General features: G+C 44.5%; 1 protein-coding gene across 2 annotated transcripts; it reads right to left on the reverse strand.

The window, feature by feature from the left end:
* Positions 1–294: 294 nt before the first annotated feature.
* On the reverse strand, positions 295–14765 carry kif14 (kinesin family member 14). Of its 2 annotated transcripts, none has more exons than XM_047037156.1 (30): positions 14705–14765; positions 13209–14433; positions 12807–13061; positions 12617–12704; positions 12420–12518; positions 12226–12278; positions 12101–12131; positions 11875–11982; positions 11632–11748; positions 11274–11392; positions 10759–10931; positions 9566–9713; positions 9077–9140; positions 8712–8896; positions 8364–8466; positions 8099–8256; positions 7762–7909; positions 7363–7521; positions 6864–6996; positions 6661–6754; positions 6379–6517; positions 5943–6049; positions 4512–4612; positions 4109–4339; positions 3653–3840; positions 3018–3173; positions 2593–2715; positions 2336–2410; positions 1511–1652; positions 295–1344 (listed from the first exon to the last, which is right to left on the reverse strand). In XM_047037156.1, the coding sequence occupies exons 2-30, from the start codon at positions 14351–14353 to the stop codon at positions 971–973; spliced, it is 5016 nt and encodes a 1671-aa protein (XP_046893112.1). In that variant the 5' UTR covers positions 14354–14433; positions 14705–14765; the 3' UTR covers positions 295–970. The 2 variants fall into 2 exon arrangements, with proteins under 2 accessions (XP_046893112.1, XP_046893111.1); XM_047037155.1 differs by having other exon boundaries at positions 14619–14751.
* Between the last annotated feature and the right edge of the window lie 144 nt (positions 14766–14909).

Consider the following 14909-nt stretch of genomic DNA (forward strand, 5'->3'; position numbering starts at 1 on the left):
AGTGACAATGTATGCTTTTTTAATGGTTGTTGTTTCCTGTGTTGTAACAATCTTATTTTGAGGCATGCATGTGTGGTGGTTGAAGTGAGTTTTGCAAGAGAGATTAACTATTTGTAATATAGTCTAATATGATTTAGGACTTATTATAGTGATTCAAGAAGTATGAAAGGCATATTTGATAGCGGGTACCAATAAAGATATATATATATATATATGGGTTTGGGGACAATTTTTGCTATCAACAACGGGAAGGAGAAAAATCAATGAATATTAATTTACATTAAAAGGACAAGATTGTGAGCCAATCTTTAATTTTTTATTGTGTGTGCTCGAGTTTTTACATGATAGATATGCACTTAAAATATACAAAATACTTTATATGAGTTATCATATCAAGTCATAAAAGACACCCATTGTGCAATATTAAGTGAGTTATAAACATCTTCTGAGTGCATACAGTGTGATTACAGAATACAGAGTAGTCAATTATTGCTTCTTAACTTACATTTACAAATAAGAATAACAGGTTATCCCCTTTTACTGCCAAAAAAGATAGCAAAACAAAAATCCAAATGGTTACAAAACACTGAACAATTTTAATACCAAATACAAATTGAATCAGTGACAGAATGTTCTTTAAATTCTGAGTCACAAAAAGTGTACATCTAGGAACCTAACTATTAGTAGTGCAACTGGGGGTGGACCTGTATAGCTAATGTCATGTATCTAACTGCTGATGCTACGCTAATAGGCTAGCTACATACATAAATGGAAGCTCAAACGTCTATACTTGTTCATGGGCCTTTTTCTTGTGCCTCATTCTTGAAACAAATTGAAGTACAAAAAATATGATATGCATGTATAAATATATTTATACTTTTTTCTACAGGGAGGCAAGGAAAATGAATGCAGGGACACGAGTAAAGACTTAACAACTCTAAATCTACAGCCTTGTTTCAATAGCTGCGGTTCAGACCCAACGAGGATCTTCGTTGGATGACGAGACCCCTGAGGACAGAGAGTACACAACCTTGGGGACTGTCCTACTTCTGAAACCGTTGGAGGCCCCCTCTTTCGCCCAGCCGCCCTCCTCAATGCTCTTCTCTGAGCCCCACGCCGACCCACTCCTCTCTGTGGACTCTTGCTGACTGGTCACGGCGCACATGGACTGCAGCGCCAAATGGAGCTCATCCCGTGCCGCCATGACGGTCTGAACGCAGGGCATCTGCAGGCCAGGGGACACCACAAGCCCCTTGGGCTGGCCGTTGATGACCTCGTTGATGGTCCTGGAAGACGAGAAGATGGCCGCTCTGCAGGAGTTAAGGCAGGAGTCGCCGATTTTACCTGTGTGTGTGGGTGTGTGGGGAAACAATATTATCTTCATTTGTCTGGGTCTCAAAAACACCCTCCCCACCTTATTTTAAAAGAAGACAAAATTCTCAATTTGAATTCCTGCTGGACATGTGCCTATCTAGGGGTTATTTATCAGACGATTTTAAAGTTAAAGCACCTCTGAGAGCGACGGAGAGGGAGGAGTGGAGCTCTCTGATGGCCTGGTTCAGCTGGAAGAGTTTGGCTGCAGTGTTCCTCAGCCGGTGTAGGTGTGAGGGATCAGGCTCCTGGCCAGCCTTCTCTGGGCTGCCCTCGCTCTCCTGTGAGCCCACACAGACAATCACACAAATTGATGTAATGGGAAAATTGGCACATTTCCAGGGACGGGATGAACCCTTGCCAATGACATATGTTAATTCGAGTATTTTCTCTGCCTGCAGTGAAGAATTGACTTTCCCCCCTATCCTACAACACTCTAGCTGGCACATAAATTGTGAAATACGTTAAGACTTGAAGGCGTTTGAATCATAGCTCAGTGTTATGTAAAAATGTACATTAGTAAAACAATAGCTTTCCATCTCATAAAAGTCCGCTGGGATTGACATGTTGCTTTTTGTCCCGGCCTCCTTTTGTTTGACTACAATGAAAGAGTGGGGGATAACCCCCCCCCCCCCCCCCCCCCATTCTTGTCCCTGTCCCTCCACATGACGCTGATCGACGCCAACAGAAGCGCTAGTTTGTGTGCCGCCGATAACGGCAAACAGGCGGTGTTAAGGTTGACGGATGCCACTTCATTCAACACATTCATTAGCTGAACGAGGGGGGCCCCAGTGTGAGACCGGCCCGATAAGGCCCTTTTACAAGAGTCGTAAAAGCCACGCCACACCTTTAACGGGCTGCCGTGGGAGGAGGGGGTGGGAGGCATCAATCTGGCAGCGTTTAAGCCAGCGATCCATCCGAGTTGATCAGCCCCAAGGGGGGTTGGTTGGTTATTGTTGCTCACCGTCATGTTGCAGTGGATGTATCTCTGGAGGGTGCATGCCAAGTCCAGCGTCTTGGATTTAAGGCTCTGTAAAACCTGGACGAAGGAGAAAGTGTTTTCAATGTGTGGAATACTAATGTTAGTAAAAAAATATATATATTTGTATACACATATCAATAATATCGCTGGTGTCATCGCCGTTTTAAATAATATAACGCATTTTATATCTTGCGTTGCAGCCCCCAATAAAATTGCCAAAACTCAATTAAATGGCTTACCGGGGTCCTGGGATACGCCAGCTGAGCCTCCCTCAGCATCTCCTTGGTGACGGTCAGCCCGTCCACCAGGAGTGAGCGCACACCCTGATTGGTTCCCTCCAGCAGAGACAGGTTCACGGACAACTGTGAAGAGAGAGACCAGCTCAGGCTGAACTGACTGTTGGATACAATCTGCATCACGAGAGTTACACTAATTACTTAAATTTTGCTTTGTCTACTCTGTGTGTGCACAAGATATGTCAAGTACATTTTCCTATTTCATCCCAGACTTTAACCATCAGCCCCCCTCTCTCCCTGTTAGATAACACTCCTAACCTAGAACATTCTCTACCTTTACAGATACAGGCTTCAGAAGAGCTGGCCTTTTTCGTCCCTGTTTGGTCAGGAAGGTGGAGGGTATAGCATGGTGGTAATGGCAGACTCACCTTGCCGGTGGTGTCGTCGGTAGCCAGCTCGGTGACGTGCATCTGGGTGCCGGTCAGGGCCGCCAGGTGGCTAATCCCCTGCAGCGCCGCGTCTAGACACTTGGCGCTCTTCCGTTCCGCCTCCGTCACCATGGAAGAGATCTCTGAATCACAGCCCTGGTCAAAAAAGTGAGTGAAAAAATGCTCAACAAATAAATTATGTATTTATATTATAACCAAGTGGTTGGATAAAAGAGAAAATATAAATACACTCAATTTTTGGGGAGTGGGGGAGGAAGTAAAAGAGTTGAAAAAAATTGAGATATTTAGGGCTGGGGTTTGAGAGAGACTTTAATTCGAGTTTTACATATATTCATTTTTCCGTTAGGGGCTCAAGGCTAAGAATTCCCTGGGCTTGACCATTTCCATACACACGGCTCAAACAGCTCAAAGCTAAAACTTGTCAATCAACGGTGAGCATTTCCAAAAAGACCTTTCCATTTCAGAACGGACTAGATCAGAAAATATTTTTCCTTTTCAGCCATTGCAGTCTTTTGGAACCTTTTCAGCTTGACAATAACAAAATCATCCATCACATGGCCTGCGTTTGAGAAAAAATAAAGAATAAACTCGAATTAGGTGCTGAATAACCTTACTTGGATGAGAAGCTGGAAGAATCCTCCCATTCTCTTGACCTGGCTCCTGAGTTCTTCAGAGGCGGTGTAGAGAGGACCAGAGGTGGGCCTGAAGCCAGCCAGCCAATGCATTGTGACAAAGACGGTTCTCTCCACAGCCGAGGTGGCCTTCACCAGCTGGGTCTGGGCCTCAAGGTTACACATAAACACTGCAGACGAACAAAGGAAGAAGACTTGTTTGTGAGAATGACGGTGTTTTTAACCACAGACTTGTGGTATATAGTAGTCACATGTGGCTGCTACTATCTACATGACAAATGACTGAATGTTCCTCAACAATGGCAGTTATTGTTAACAGTTACAGCTATGTTTCTACTATGTACACGACTGAATTTTCCTCTACGACATCAGTCATCAACGTACACTTGCAGCTATGTGAAAATCTACACGACAGAACGTTCCTCAATGAGAGCTTACTGTTCTCCTGACTGTCGTCATCCAGAAGGTTGTACAGACTGCTGATGGCCCTCACGGCTGAGTGCACAAAGAACAAGTCATAGGTCAACCTGTCCGCCACGCTCTCCTCGCGACTGTCGCACCCGCGCAGCTGGGCAACAGTCTGGCCAATCAGATCTTTGCAGATCCCGGGCAGGGAGGAGTCTGGGGAGCTGGGGTTGGTGGAAGGGGGTTTGGACACACCCATCAAGCCTGGGAGAGAGAGTTTTTTAGGTAAACAGGCGAATCACAGAGCAGTTGTGGGATCATGTGATCCCAAGTCTTATTACATCCACTTCGTTTTCTCAATATGAGAGGTGGTTTCTCTCCAAACCATGTGATCCTTCTACAGGATCTGTATGGATGGGGATCTTGTTGGGGTTACCAGAGGACTGTGAGGAGCTTTGGTGCAGGCTCTGGATGGGGTGAACTCGGATCTCGTACAGACGCCCCGAGATCCTCCTGCTTTTCAGCATGCTTCTGCTCCTATAGGATGGAAAAACGCAAGGATACGGGTTGGTCACACCATGAACTGAGGAAGACTTTGAAGTGGCCAATCAAGGTTTCATCTATTTTTGTTGTTTCCACCAATGAGAAACTGCTAGACAGGTTAGGATGGGTCAATATCGGAGAGGCATCAGCCAATATGACTACTATTCACAATAACATTCAGTGTTTCCCCTAGGTTTACAGCGACGACACACGGACACAAACACAGTGTGTCAGTGTGTGTGTGTGTGTGCGCATCGGGGCGGAACTCCACCGTGTGCGCGATACAGAGAGCAGAGGAGAAATCTAAACGAGCGACCATGTAGAGACAGAAATGACATGCCGTCGTGTAAATAAGATAAATAACATAAGGCCTTTTGCGGCATAAGGCCGTGACATCACATCATAAGGCCGTGACATCACATCATAAGGCCGTTTGTTTAATAAAAGAGCAAGCTATAGACCTGTTTTTTAGGAAAGGTAACCTTAAATTACTTATTTTGTAACCTGGCGCCCCGCCCCCCCAACGCCCCCCCCCCCCCCCCCCCCCCCCCCCGGAAGGTCAAGTTAATTTTGTTCAATGTTTATATATACATACACATACAATGTATGTATATATTAATATTATATATATATATATTAATATATATATATATATAAAAAATAATATTAATATAATGGCAGGGCAAACACTCACATTTCTGAGGACAATGTTCTATTGATAAGAAATTAAGAGTTTGTACAGAGAGCAAGCAATGCAGGACTAGATAGAGAGAGCAAGAGAGATTGAGAGACACGAACAAACAGTGAACTAAGTTGCTGTCGCTGTAGTTTAAGCCGGAGATTGAAAAAGCAAAAGAGCCAAAGGAGAAACCACAGGCGGTTCTGCCTTGTTTCGTTTGGCCACCTTTTCATCCAAACCAGGCACCGACAGGGTCGTCCTGTACGGTCGACCAGATTTAACGACAACATGAGGGAAGATGTCATCCAGGGTTGTGTGGCGGTGGGGGAGAATGTTAGACTGAAACCCTGCCTGGCCTTTCTAAGCACTCCCCACCACATAATGTAGAAATATTATTAAACAGAAGAGAAATTTAAGAAAAACTTGGGAAAATATTTTATGGGTAGGTAGGTAACTTTACATTGAGGGATACAAAAGTTCAGACGTGCCAGGTTTTAAGAGTGGAAATATCAAGAAGCGCCTTATGAACATTCAATAAACTTTCTATGGTCTTCCATAAAAAGTGAGCGCTTCCCCTCCCATATTAATCATTTATTCCAGACAAGCTTTCCCCCCCAAATAGATTATGGGGAAGGTGGCTGTTACCTGCGGCGTGAGAAAGTGGAAGCGTTGGCCGAGGAGACCGATATATCTTGTTCCCATTCATCGTTGGGGTCGTAAAACACATCGTCATCTTTAGAGGCAAAGTCCCCCTGAGGAAGATAAACAATTGCTTAGTTTCCTTTATTCAGCTTGATGAGAAACGACAACAATGGACGCTGAACACCCTTCAAGTATAAAAAAGTCTAGTTAATTCTGTGATGTAGGGGAGAGAGCCTGGGAGTTGTATTTTACTTGTTGAAAGTAGGTGAGGGGAAAGGTGCAATAATACAGTGGGGTTTAACATGTTCATGGAGCCCATAAATGAGTCCAAGTTTCAAGTTGTCCTTATTTAATTATTTAGCGGGAATGTATTGTTTGCAGATGCAGCAGATCATCCTAGAACCCCCCTCCCCCCCCCGCCAATAGAGTTGTGACGAACCCCATCGATGTCCCTCATAGCAGCCAGGTTGCTCTGGAACTTCTCCAGGCTCCAGAAGGTAGAGATTCCCAGCTTGGTGTTCTGGACCTGAACCTCCTCCTTCTGGCCTCCTCCGTTCTCCTTTTCAGAACTGTCATGTCTATAAAAACAGAAATTAAGATAATCCAGGTAAAAAACAAAAAAAAGGAATATTGCTTAAAATGAAAAACGTCTGTAAAAAAAAGCCTGTTGGAAAAACGATGATTTGAATAAGTAGAACAGTTTATTTCGGTTGACGCTGACCTGCTGAAGACGGTGTTCTTCTTGAGTTTGCCACTGATCTTGTTGGCCTCCTCGATCATCAGAGACAGCTTCATGGCGTCCCACTGAGGTGCGCCTACAACAAAACAATACGAGAGCTTAGTGGACCTGGACTACGTCCTTGGGGGACGCAGGTCACAGTGCCCGATGCGGCAGTGACCGGGCACCAGCAGGTTGGTCTTTACCGCTTCTCGGGGCCTTGTTTTCCCTCAGCGCTAGCTTCCTCTGCATTTCCTCCAGGTCTCGGCTGATCTTCTTCTTCTCTGCCTCCAGGGCGTCCACAATCTTGGCTTGTCGAACGCTGTGGTCCTCCATGGCCTGGAGGAGTATAACATTCCAAAATCAGACAATTATTGATAGGGGTAGAAATAAATTGATTTGACAACTGTGTATGAATCCCCTCCTTGAATGAGCACTTACAAGCTTGGACAGATTTGTTTGTTTATTTTACAAACATATCAAGGTCTTTCCAGATCAATAGCAGGCAGAACTGGGTTGATTATAGGGATCAATTACGTGAACGTGTTTAAAAGAAGGAGCACAGCGCCCAAGTTTTTACACATTGTTGGTTTCCCTACGACCTGCATTCTGAGCCGTGCTCATCTTACAACACTTGAATTAAACGAAAGTTAAGCTTGTTGCAGACGGTTAAATGGGGTGAAATAGAAATATCTCGGGCATGACCTGTCTGGCAGCCTGGGCCTCGGTGTGCAGGCGGAGACGCCTCTTGTGTGCATCCACTTCCTGTTCCAGTTGAGTCTTGGCTGACTGGAGCTCCACCATCTGGGACACCACCCTCTGCTGGTCCTGTTCCTGGCGCCTCTTCCTCTCACCCTCCTCCTCCTGGAAACACACACCGTTACTGCCCACTGACCCCAACCCTGCCTTCCACAAACGATGGAAGCTAAACAGGTTGTTAGACGACACATCCCAATCACATCCAAATTTTTGTGCGATAAATTAAATCGTTTTGTAGAGAGGTGCACGGAAGGACAACTGTGTGCCATGGTGTTTTTTGTGTGCAATATTACGAGTTTGTGTGATACGACTGGTGAGTAAAGGAAGAAAAACTTGAAGACATACCAGTTCGTTCTCAAGAGCGTTGATCTTGTTCTCGTACAAGGTCTTCTGGTCTAACAGCTCCTTCATAGCGAGCTCCTTGGCCATCTGGATACCCTGCATCATCTCCTCCTTGGCTTTCAGACGGGCCTCCTCTATCTCCACCTCCAGCCTGCGCAAAAGCATGGCCGCCCAGTTGCATTAACAGAGCCAGGAGTTGTTTGTGTTTTTTTTAACCACCACAATGGCAAATAATCACAAAATTAAGAAAATACATTTCTCTATAGCGCACAATATAGTGAGATTGATAGACTAACTAACATTTTACAAGATTCATTTTAAAACCTTGTTGTTGACTCACTGTGCTCTTTGAGCCGACAGCAGTTCATTTTTGGCAAACTCGAAGTCCTTCTGACCGTCCCCAGAGCCCGTCCAGCAAGACACGCGTTTCCCAGACTGCACTTCTGCCGGATGGTTGAAACGGAAGTAGTGGTGTCCACCCAGGATCACCCTGTCACCCTGGCAACCACAGAGAGACACAGAACACAGGTGAGGAGACATTTATGGCTGCCATGTTGGATAACTAAAATGTATTATTTCTGACCAACCGGATTTCCTATTCTTACATGGTGCAGGACTGTCAACTCGGATATCAGGGTCCCATTGACAAAGGTCTTGGCGTTTTCCATGGGTGTGACGCTGACCGTTTCACTGACATTTGAGATAACACTGTGTGGTGGGGGAACAAAACATGAACACATAAAAAACGTTTTGGGAAAAATAAAGAAACAAACTTTTACCTCTAACTGACACAATAGTAAAACAGCTCTGTTACAACATTTTTATCAAATATAATTAATATAATACAGTAAGATAATTTAAGATGCACAACTACTACACATAATTAACTCTGTTCTAACCCCATCCGCTTCGAAAGGTATTTTCTACCAGCCGCCACAGCGGTTGTCCCTCACCAGTGGTGGTCTGCTATCAGAGCCCCGGTCAGATGGATGTCATGAGCCGACTGGGCCTTGTGCTGGCCGACCTTGGTTTGTCCCTCCTTTATCATGTACAGCAGCATCTCCGACAGCTGCGGGTCCTCATTCAGGTTCACCAGGTTAGGGAGGCGGTTGTCCACTTTAAACGTGATGCCCGCTTTCTGGAGACAAAAAAGATAAAGGAGGTGGGGTGTGTGTGTGTGTGTGAGGGGTGGGGGGGTAGGAAGGTAAGGATATTCTATCTCATGTCTGTACATGACACGACTGTGTATAGTCAGAATTTTGTGATGGATTAGGGCTGTGGTTAGGACTGGTTGAGGTTCGTGTCCAATTAATATCACCTGTAACTCTTTGGTCTCCTCGCGTTTGCGTATCTCTGCCTGTTCCAGCTTTTCCCTCCATGTTCTAGCACAAGGTAAAAAGAACCATTCAACCACAAAAGCATGATTTACGTTAGAAACAACGATACACATCCCACTCAGACAAATTAACAAGTCACATGGTACGGTACTGTGCAGTCCCATGTTATAAAATCAGTCTGAAATTAAGCAAGGTCAAAGCAAATATATATACTGTATGACCGCCGAAGGGTATTTATTTCCAATACATTTCCTGTCTCATTGTTACAACCACCGAGGGGAAAGCAATACCTCATAATTCAATCATAAGAAAAGCCACTCTAGCTATGGAAAAGTTCACTTTTGCCAACCATACTTGCACTGTCGTAACTTCACAGTGCCATCTTCCCAGTTACTTTTGTACAAAAACGATGTCAACCGTGACCTCTGTGTCATGTGCGTGTGGAGGTTGTGCACGGCTGCTCTGCTGACCTGTGGGCCTCCACCATCTCCTTTTCCTGCTGAGTGAGCTGGCTCTTGAGAGCCGCAATCTCCTGCTGGAACAGCCTCATATCCTCTGGCTCGATGCCCTGGGTGCTCATCTGGGCGGCGCGAAGCTTCTCCACTTCGGCTTTCAACTCTGGGGATGATAAAAAAAATCCCACACACCTGAGGACTGAAGATATTAAACTAGTGTGTACTAAGAAAATGACATTACATGTGCCGGTGTTATTTCAGGGCAAAGCCTGTTACAAGAGCTCCCTCTAGGGCTGAAAACAGTGAAGTGCAAGAATGCCTAAGTACAAGTACAGGAACAGGCATGAGTTTGCTTGTCTGTTTTCTGGATTCTGTTTCGTATCCTTCTATACTTTACATAACCTTGTGCAGGTACTGGCTTAGCACACATCCACATGTTCAGCAACCGCAGCAGATGACGCAACATTATGCCGCATTACCATGAACGGATGTTTACATACAAGTGATTAAACCAAGCAAGCAAGCAAATAAACATGGCTAATATATAGACAAACTTCCAAAGATGATCTTTATGTAGAAGATCATCTTTGGAAGTTTGTCTATATATTAGCCATGTTTATTTGCTTGCTTGCTTGGTAGCCATGTTTATTTGCCATGTTTATTTGCTCCCAAATTCAACCTTTTTCCCCTTAGCAGAGCAGTTAACTTTCATTGTATGATGACTTGACAGTCTATTAACTTGGGCTCAGAGGCAAGGTTAGAGCTAGGGCTTAATTTAATTAGAGGTGAAAAGGAGGCAGTGTTGAAAAGACACGTGACTGGGAGAAGAAGAAAAAAACTCCCCCATTATAAAAATTAGGTAAGCATGATGCCTTTTCCAATGCCACATGTGGTCGCAAGTAATCTGCCATATTAAAGTAGTCGGCAGATACCATAGATATAAAACAATTGCTTAAAATTGTGAGTATTCCCCCCATAATGGCAGGGAGAGAGAGTGCAAGATGAGAGGGAGAGTTACAGTTGTGTTCTTTAAATGACATTATTGTTGTTCACTTGTGTTTGTTTTGTATTGTTTGAGCCTCTGTCTAAACCCAATTTTCAACTCCTATGTGGATGGACAATAAAGTTTTTCATATTAAATTGGAAGAGCCAAAAAACGAAGAAAAAGTGCACGCTTGGATGAAATCTGGCGGGCGTCCGAGCCTGACCTCTGATGAGCTTAGCGTTGGTGTCCTCGTTGACCTTGGCCAGGTTGATAATGGTGCGTGCCTGTCGGGCGTAGCGTAGGGTGCTTAGGCTCTCCTCCACATTGCTGCCCGCCGGACTCAGCGTGGCGATCATAGCCGTCTTTGAGTTACCGCCCAAACTCTCTTTCAACAACCTGGATGCCCACACACGGAAAGAACATGACCTCTCAGGTAACCTTCCATCACTTAAGATGGTTGGCTCATAATTATGAGGCATTTTCAGACACTCAATGCTCGAGTGTTGTATTCCAGCATGTGAGGACAGATTCCTTGTAGGTGTGTGTCAATGTGCTAAATTTTTCTCTGCACGTGAAGACAGACTTTCTTGCAGGGTGCGTTAGTGTGCGTGAGACCATGTGAAGACTTCCTTTTAGGGTGTGTGTGTGCGTGTGTATCCCTTGTCCCTCACCATGTGAAGACTGTCTTGCTGTGTGTGTGTGTGTGTGTGTGTGTGTCTATTCTTCTTGTTGTCTCACCATGTGAGGACTGACTCTCGGTAGGGGGTGAAGACCTTCCTCCTGGTCTGGGCCTGCTCTGACAGGGCTGAGATTACTTTGCCCAGGGTCAGCAGAGACTTGTTGATACTCGCCCCCTCCTACACACACAGGGCAAGGATGATGAGGCAGGCTGAACTTGAACTTCAATTCAATATCAGAAGCGAAAACAACAAAGATAAAGATAATCCTCCTTTTCACATTAATTTTAGACTATGAATTACTTTTCGATTAATTTTTTTGACAGCGCATATAGTAGTAATCCAGGTCAATATATTAGTCGGCGGTGACGTGAACCCTGGAGGCGACTACAGTACGGAGGGCAGAGTTGAGTGCATACCCTAAGACGGTCTCCGCTGGTCTGGGCTGAAGAGCAGCGCTCACTGCCTGCCAGGTCCACTAGGTTGATCCTACTGGTGATCCTGTGCTCGTGCTCCTCTTCCTCCACAAACTCAGTCTGACACACACACACACACACACACACACACACAAAAACGTCACAATTAGTGGAAAGACACATATGATCTGATGAAAGCTGGTCATACACACAGAATAATGTTGACACACACACACACGATTGTACCTTGGTCTGGGTCATAACCAGGGTGAAAACAGAATGGGATCTGGAGCTCTTGTCATTCATGCCCGTGGCTGCAGTGGCTCTCTGCTTGTTGCCAAGCTCCAGCCAGCCCTACGAACAGAGTGGGATCATTTTTTATGATTCACAATGGATTGAGCTCGAACTGTAAGCAGCAATAATATTAAACAACAATTATTGATTATATTCATGCTGAGTGCTTTTTGCTTACCTGAATGTCTGTGTAGGAACTCACCACATTCCTGTGTGGAAATACAAATCCAATGAATCCAAAAGACAAGCCACACATCACAAGCTACTTTTACCACAAAGCGAAGAAAATAATTGTTTGCTCACGTCGACAGCTCAGCAACATATGGCCCATGAACTGGGTGTTCCCTCACTCTCAGCTAAAACAGATGAATCAAGATCAATATTATCACCATAAACAAGCAAGGTTATTTTTCAAAGACCTGTACAACAAATGCTACAGACCAGCCACCTCAAAGAGAGACACTGAACACCATGTATTTCTTTTTTTGTCTACTCACGGGTAATCTCTTGTGGTTTTGTTCATCCATTGCCACCAGCAGGTCGTGGATTTTCTCGTTGTACACCTCAAAGTAGCTCATCTCTAGGTGACAGGTCACCTGTCGCGGCAATCAATGAAACAAAGTGTTTATACATCTGAAAACTAGCTGTGTTCCTTCTCCTCTGTATGTGACTGGATGCTAGATACTCGGCCTACCTCCTGAGTCTGAATTGAGGACAGTCTGGAGAAAAGCCCCTCACAGAATCTTGGGATAACGCCTGCTTCTTCTCCAAAACCCATCATACTGGAGAACAAGTTGAAATGCTTTCATATCTAAACAATATTTAAGTTTAACCTGCTTTAAATACATAAAAAACTAAACTGAGGACGTTTGTGAGACACTTACGTGTAAGACTTTCCAGAGCCAGTTTGGCCATAGGCAAACAAACAGGTGTTGAATCCTTCAAAAGCTCTCTCAAGGAGAGGCTTTGCTAGTTTCTCATACACTGTCTGCTGGCTGGCATATTCTGGGGTGCTTTTATTAACCGAGCAGAAGGAGAAGTCGTAGGTAAAGGAGTAACTCTGTTTGGTGTCTGGGTGTTGGACCACAGTCTCCTGGTTATCCATGAAGATCACTTGCAAGGCTTTCTCAGTCTTCTCCCTGAATACAAAAACAATCATTATTCTAAGACATGTTTTTATTAATTGTATTCATATAATGTAATATTATTTATGACGAACTCCAAAAGCAAAGTAGTTGAAAACAAAAGACAGGGACAATTCCAAAAAAGTTACATAATCCTCATACCTGATGTTGAATGGCCTCACTCGGACAGCAACTGTCACTGCACTGTTCTCCATTTTCATATCCTGCTGCTTCAGAACCTCGCTGAATAACACCAGAGGCTCGGTAGAAACGGCTGTCGGTGCAGGAGTCACCACTGCTGGTGAAGAGGTAGAGCTCCTCACAGTGCTAGCATTTACGTTGGGTTTTGAGCTAAGTAAAGGTGTAGTTTTTTTCACCAGGGCTGGAGACAAAGTTGAAGCAGGGTTCGCTTTCTGAACACCCGACAGGAACCTGTTTGAACGGGGAGTAGCAACTGGTTTGACCTTTTCGACGGTCATCTGTGGTTGTGTCTTTGGCTTGTCCATATTTGCAGATTTAACTATCACTGCTTTAGGGACTTCCCTCCCCGCCAATCGTTCAAAAACGTCCTTCTTGGAACTGATGTTCTCAAACACAGTCTTCCTGGTAGGTGTTGACGTTTTGCCCTGGTCCTCCAACTTGGCGACGTCCCCATTAAGTGTGGCTTTAGTCGTAGTCTGTTTTTGTATGTATCTGGCTGATCTGTCAATTACTCTGCCTTGTGTGGTCCCTGGATTTTGACATTCTTTTGATTTGTTTGTAGAAGCGGAGTCCTGCAAACTAACTGATCGAAATATACCTGCAGTTCCAGGTGTTCGAGGATTTGACTCTTGTAGAACTTTGGACTGCTGAGCGTCGGTGCCGCTGGCCCAACGTTGTCTTTCTGCGGCTTTGCCAGTGCTATTATCATTCTTTGCACTTTTGTCAATAGAGCCAGTCCTTGTTCTGCGTTGCAAGGTCAGTCGTTTCTCGGGTGCCGGGGTACTGTTGAGAGTGTTCTCGGTCATTGTCTTTTCGTGGTTTTCAGCACCCGTTTTCCTCCTTTGAAGCGTGAGTCGGCCACGGCCAGGTGTGCCACGGTCATGCCCACCGCTTTTTGAAAGAGCCGAAATGACATATGTCCTGTTTATCTCCTTCGATTTATCAATTGATCGGTCGTTGCACTTGAGGGATCCTGACGTTATCTCCGATTCCTTTATTTCTGCCTGTTTTCGGTCCTTTGAACTGTCGCGTACTGGTACCTTTGGCATTAAGAAGTTGTCATAAAAAGCAGTGTGCTTTTTGGCAGGTATGGAGTATAAAGACATGTTCAGGCTTCTAACGTATGTCTTTAGAAACGTTTAAACCGATCCAAGCGAATAAATCCAGAAATCCGGCACATATGTCCCTGCAAAGTTAAGCTTGCATTTAAATTACTTGACAGTGTTAAAGGAAAACAGAGATCATCCAGTAAAACATAATTGTCATACTTTGAAACGTTACACCCGGTTAGCTGTAAGGCTAGCAAGTTTGCTCTAGCTTGTACGTAATGTTAGCCAAGTGTGGACTATCCGGTGATTTTATAGAATTTACCTGGTTTTTAAAACAACTGAAATCATAGGATCGTGTAGAAGTATTTGCAATCAAACCAGATACAACACAATTCGTCTTTTGTTTACCATTGCGTATTCCTCACTTCTTCCGTATGCCCGCCTCAAGATTCAAACTCCAGTCTCTAAACTTTCTGTTGGCCTATTGAAAACCATTACGTCAGCAAACGCTCCAAATATGGTCACGTAGAACTATCAAGAGACCGTAGGTGGCAGTGTTGAAGAATTTGGGAAATATCTATATTTTAACATCAATTTAAATCGTCTGGGACTA

Source organism: Hypomesus transpacificus, chromosome 16 (genome assembly GCF_021917145.1).
Source record: "Hypomesus transpacificus isolate Combined female chromosome 16, fHypTra1, whole genome shotgun sequence".
Classification (NCBI taxonomy): Eukaryota; Metazoa; Chordata; class Actinopteri; order Osmeriformes; family Osmeridae; genus Hypomesus; species Hypomesus transpacificus.

Coding starts and splice junctions, on each gene's coding strand:
- kif14 (XM_047037156.1), bottom strand. CDS start 14,353: ATGTCTTTATACTCCATACCTGCCAAAAAGCACACTGCTTTTTATGAC. Junction 6,518..6,660: donor AAGAACACCGTCTTCAGCAG/GTCAGCGTCAAC, acceptor CTGTTTTTATAG/ACATGACAGTTCTGAAAAGG. Junction 1,345..1,510: donor CCTCTCCGTCGCTCTCAGAG/GTGCTTTAACTT, acceptor CCACACACACAG/GTAAAATCGGCGACTCCTGC.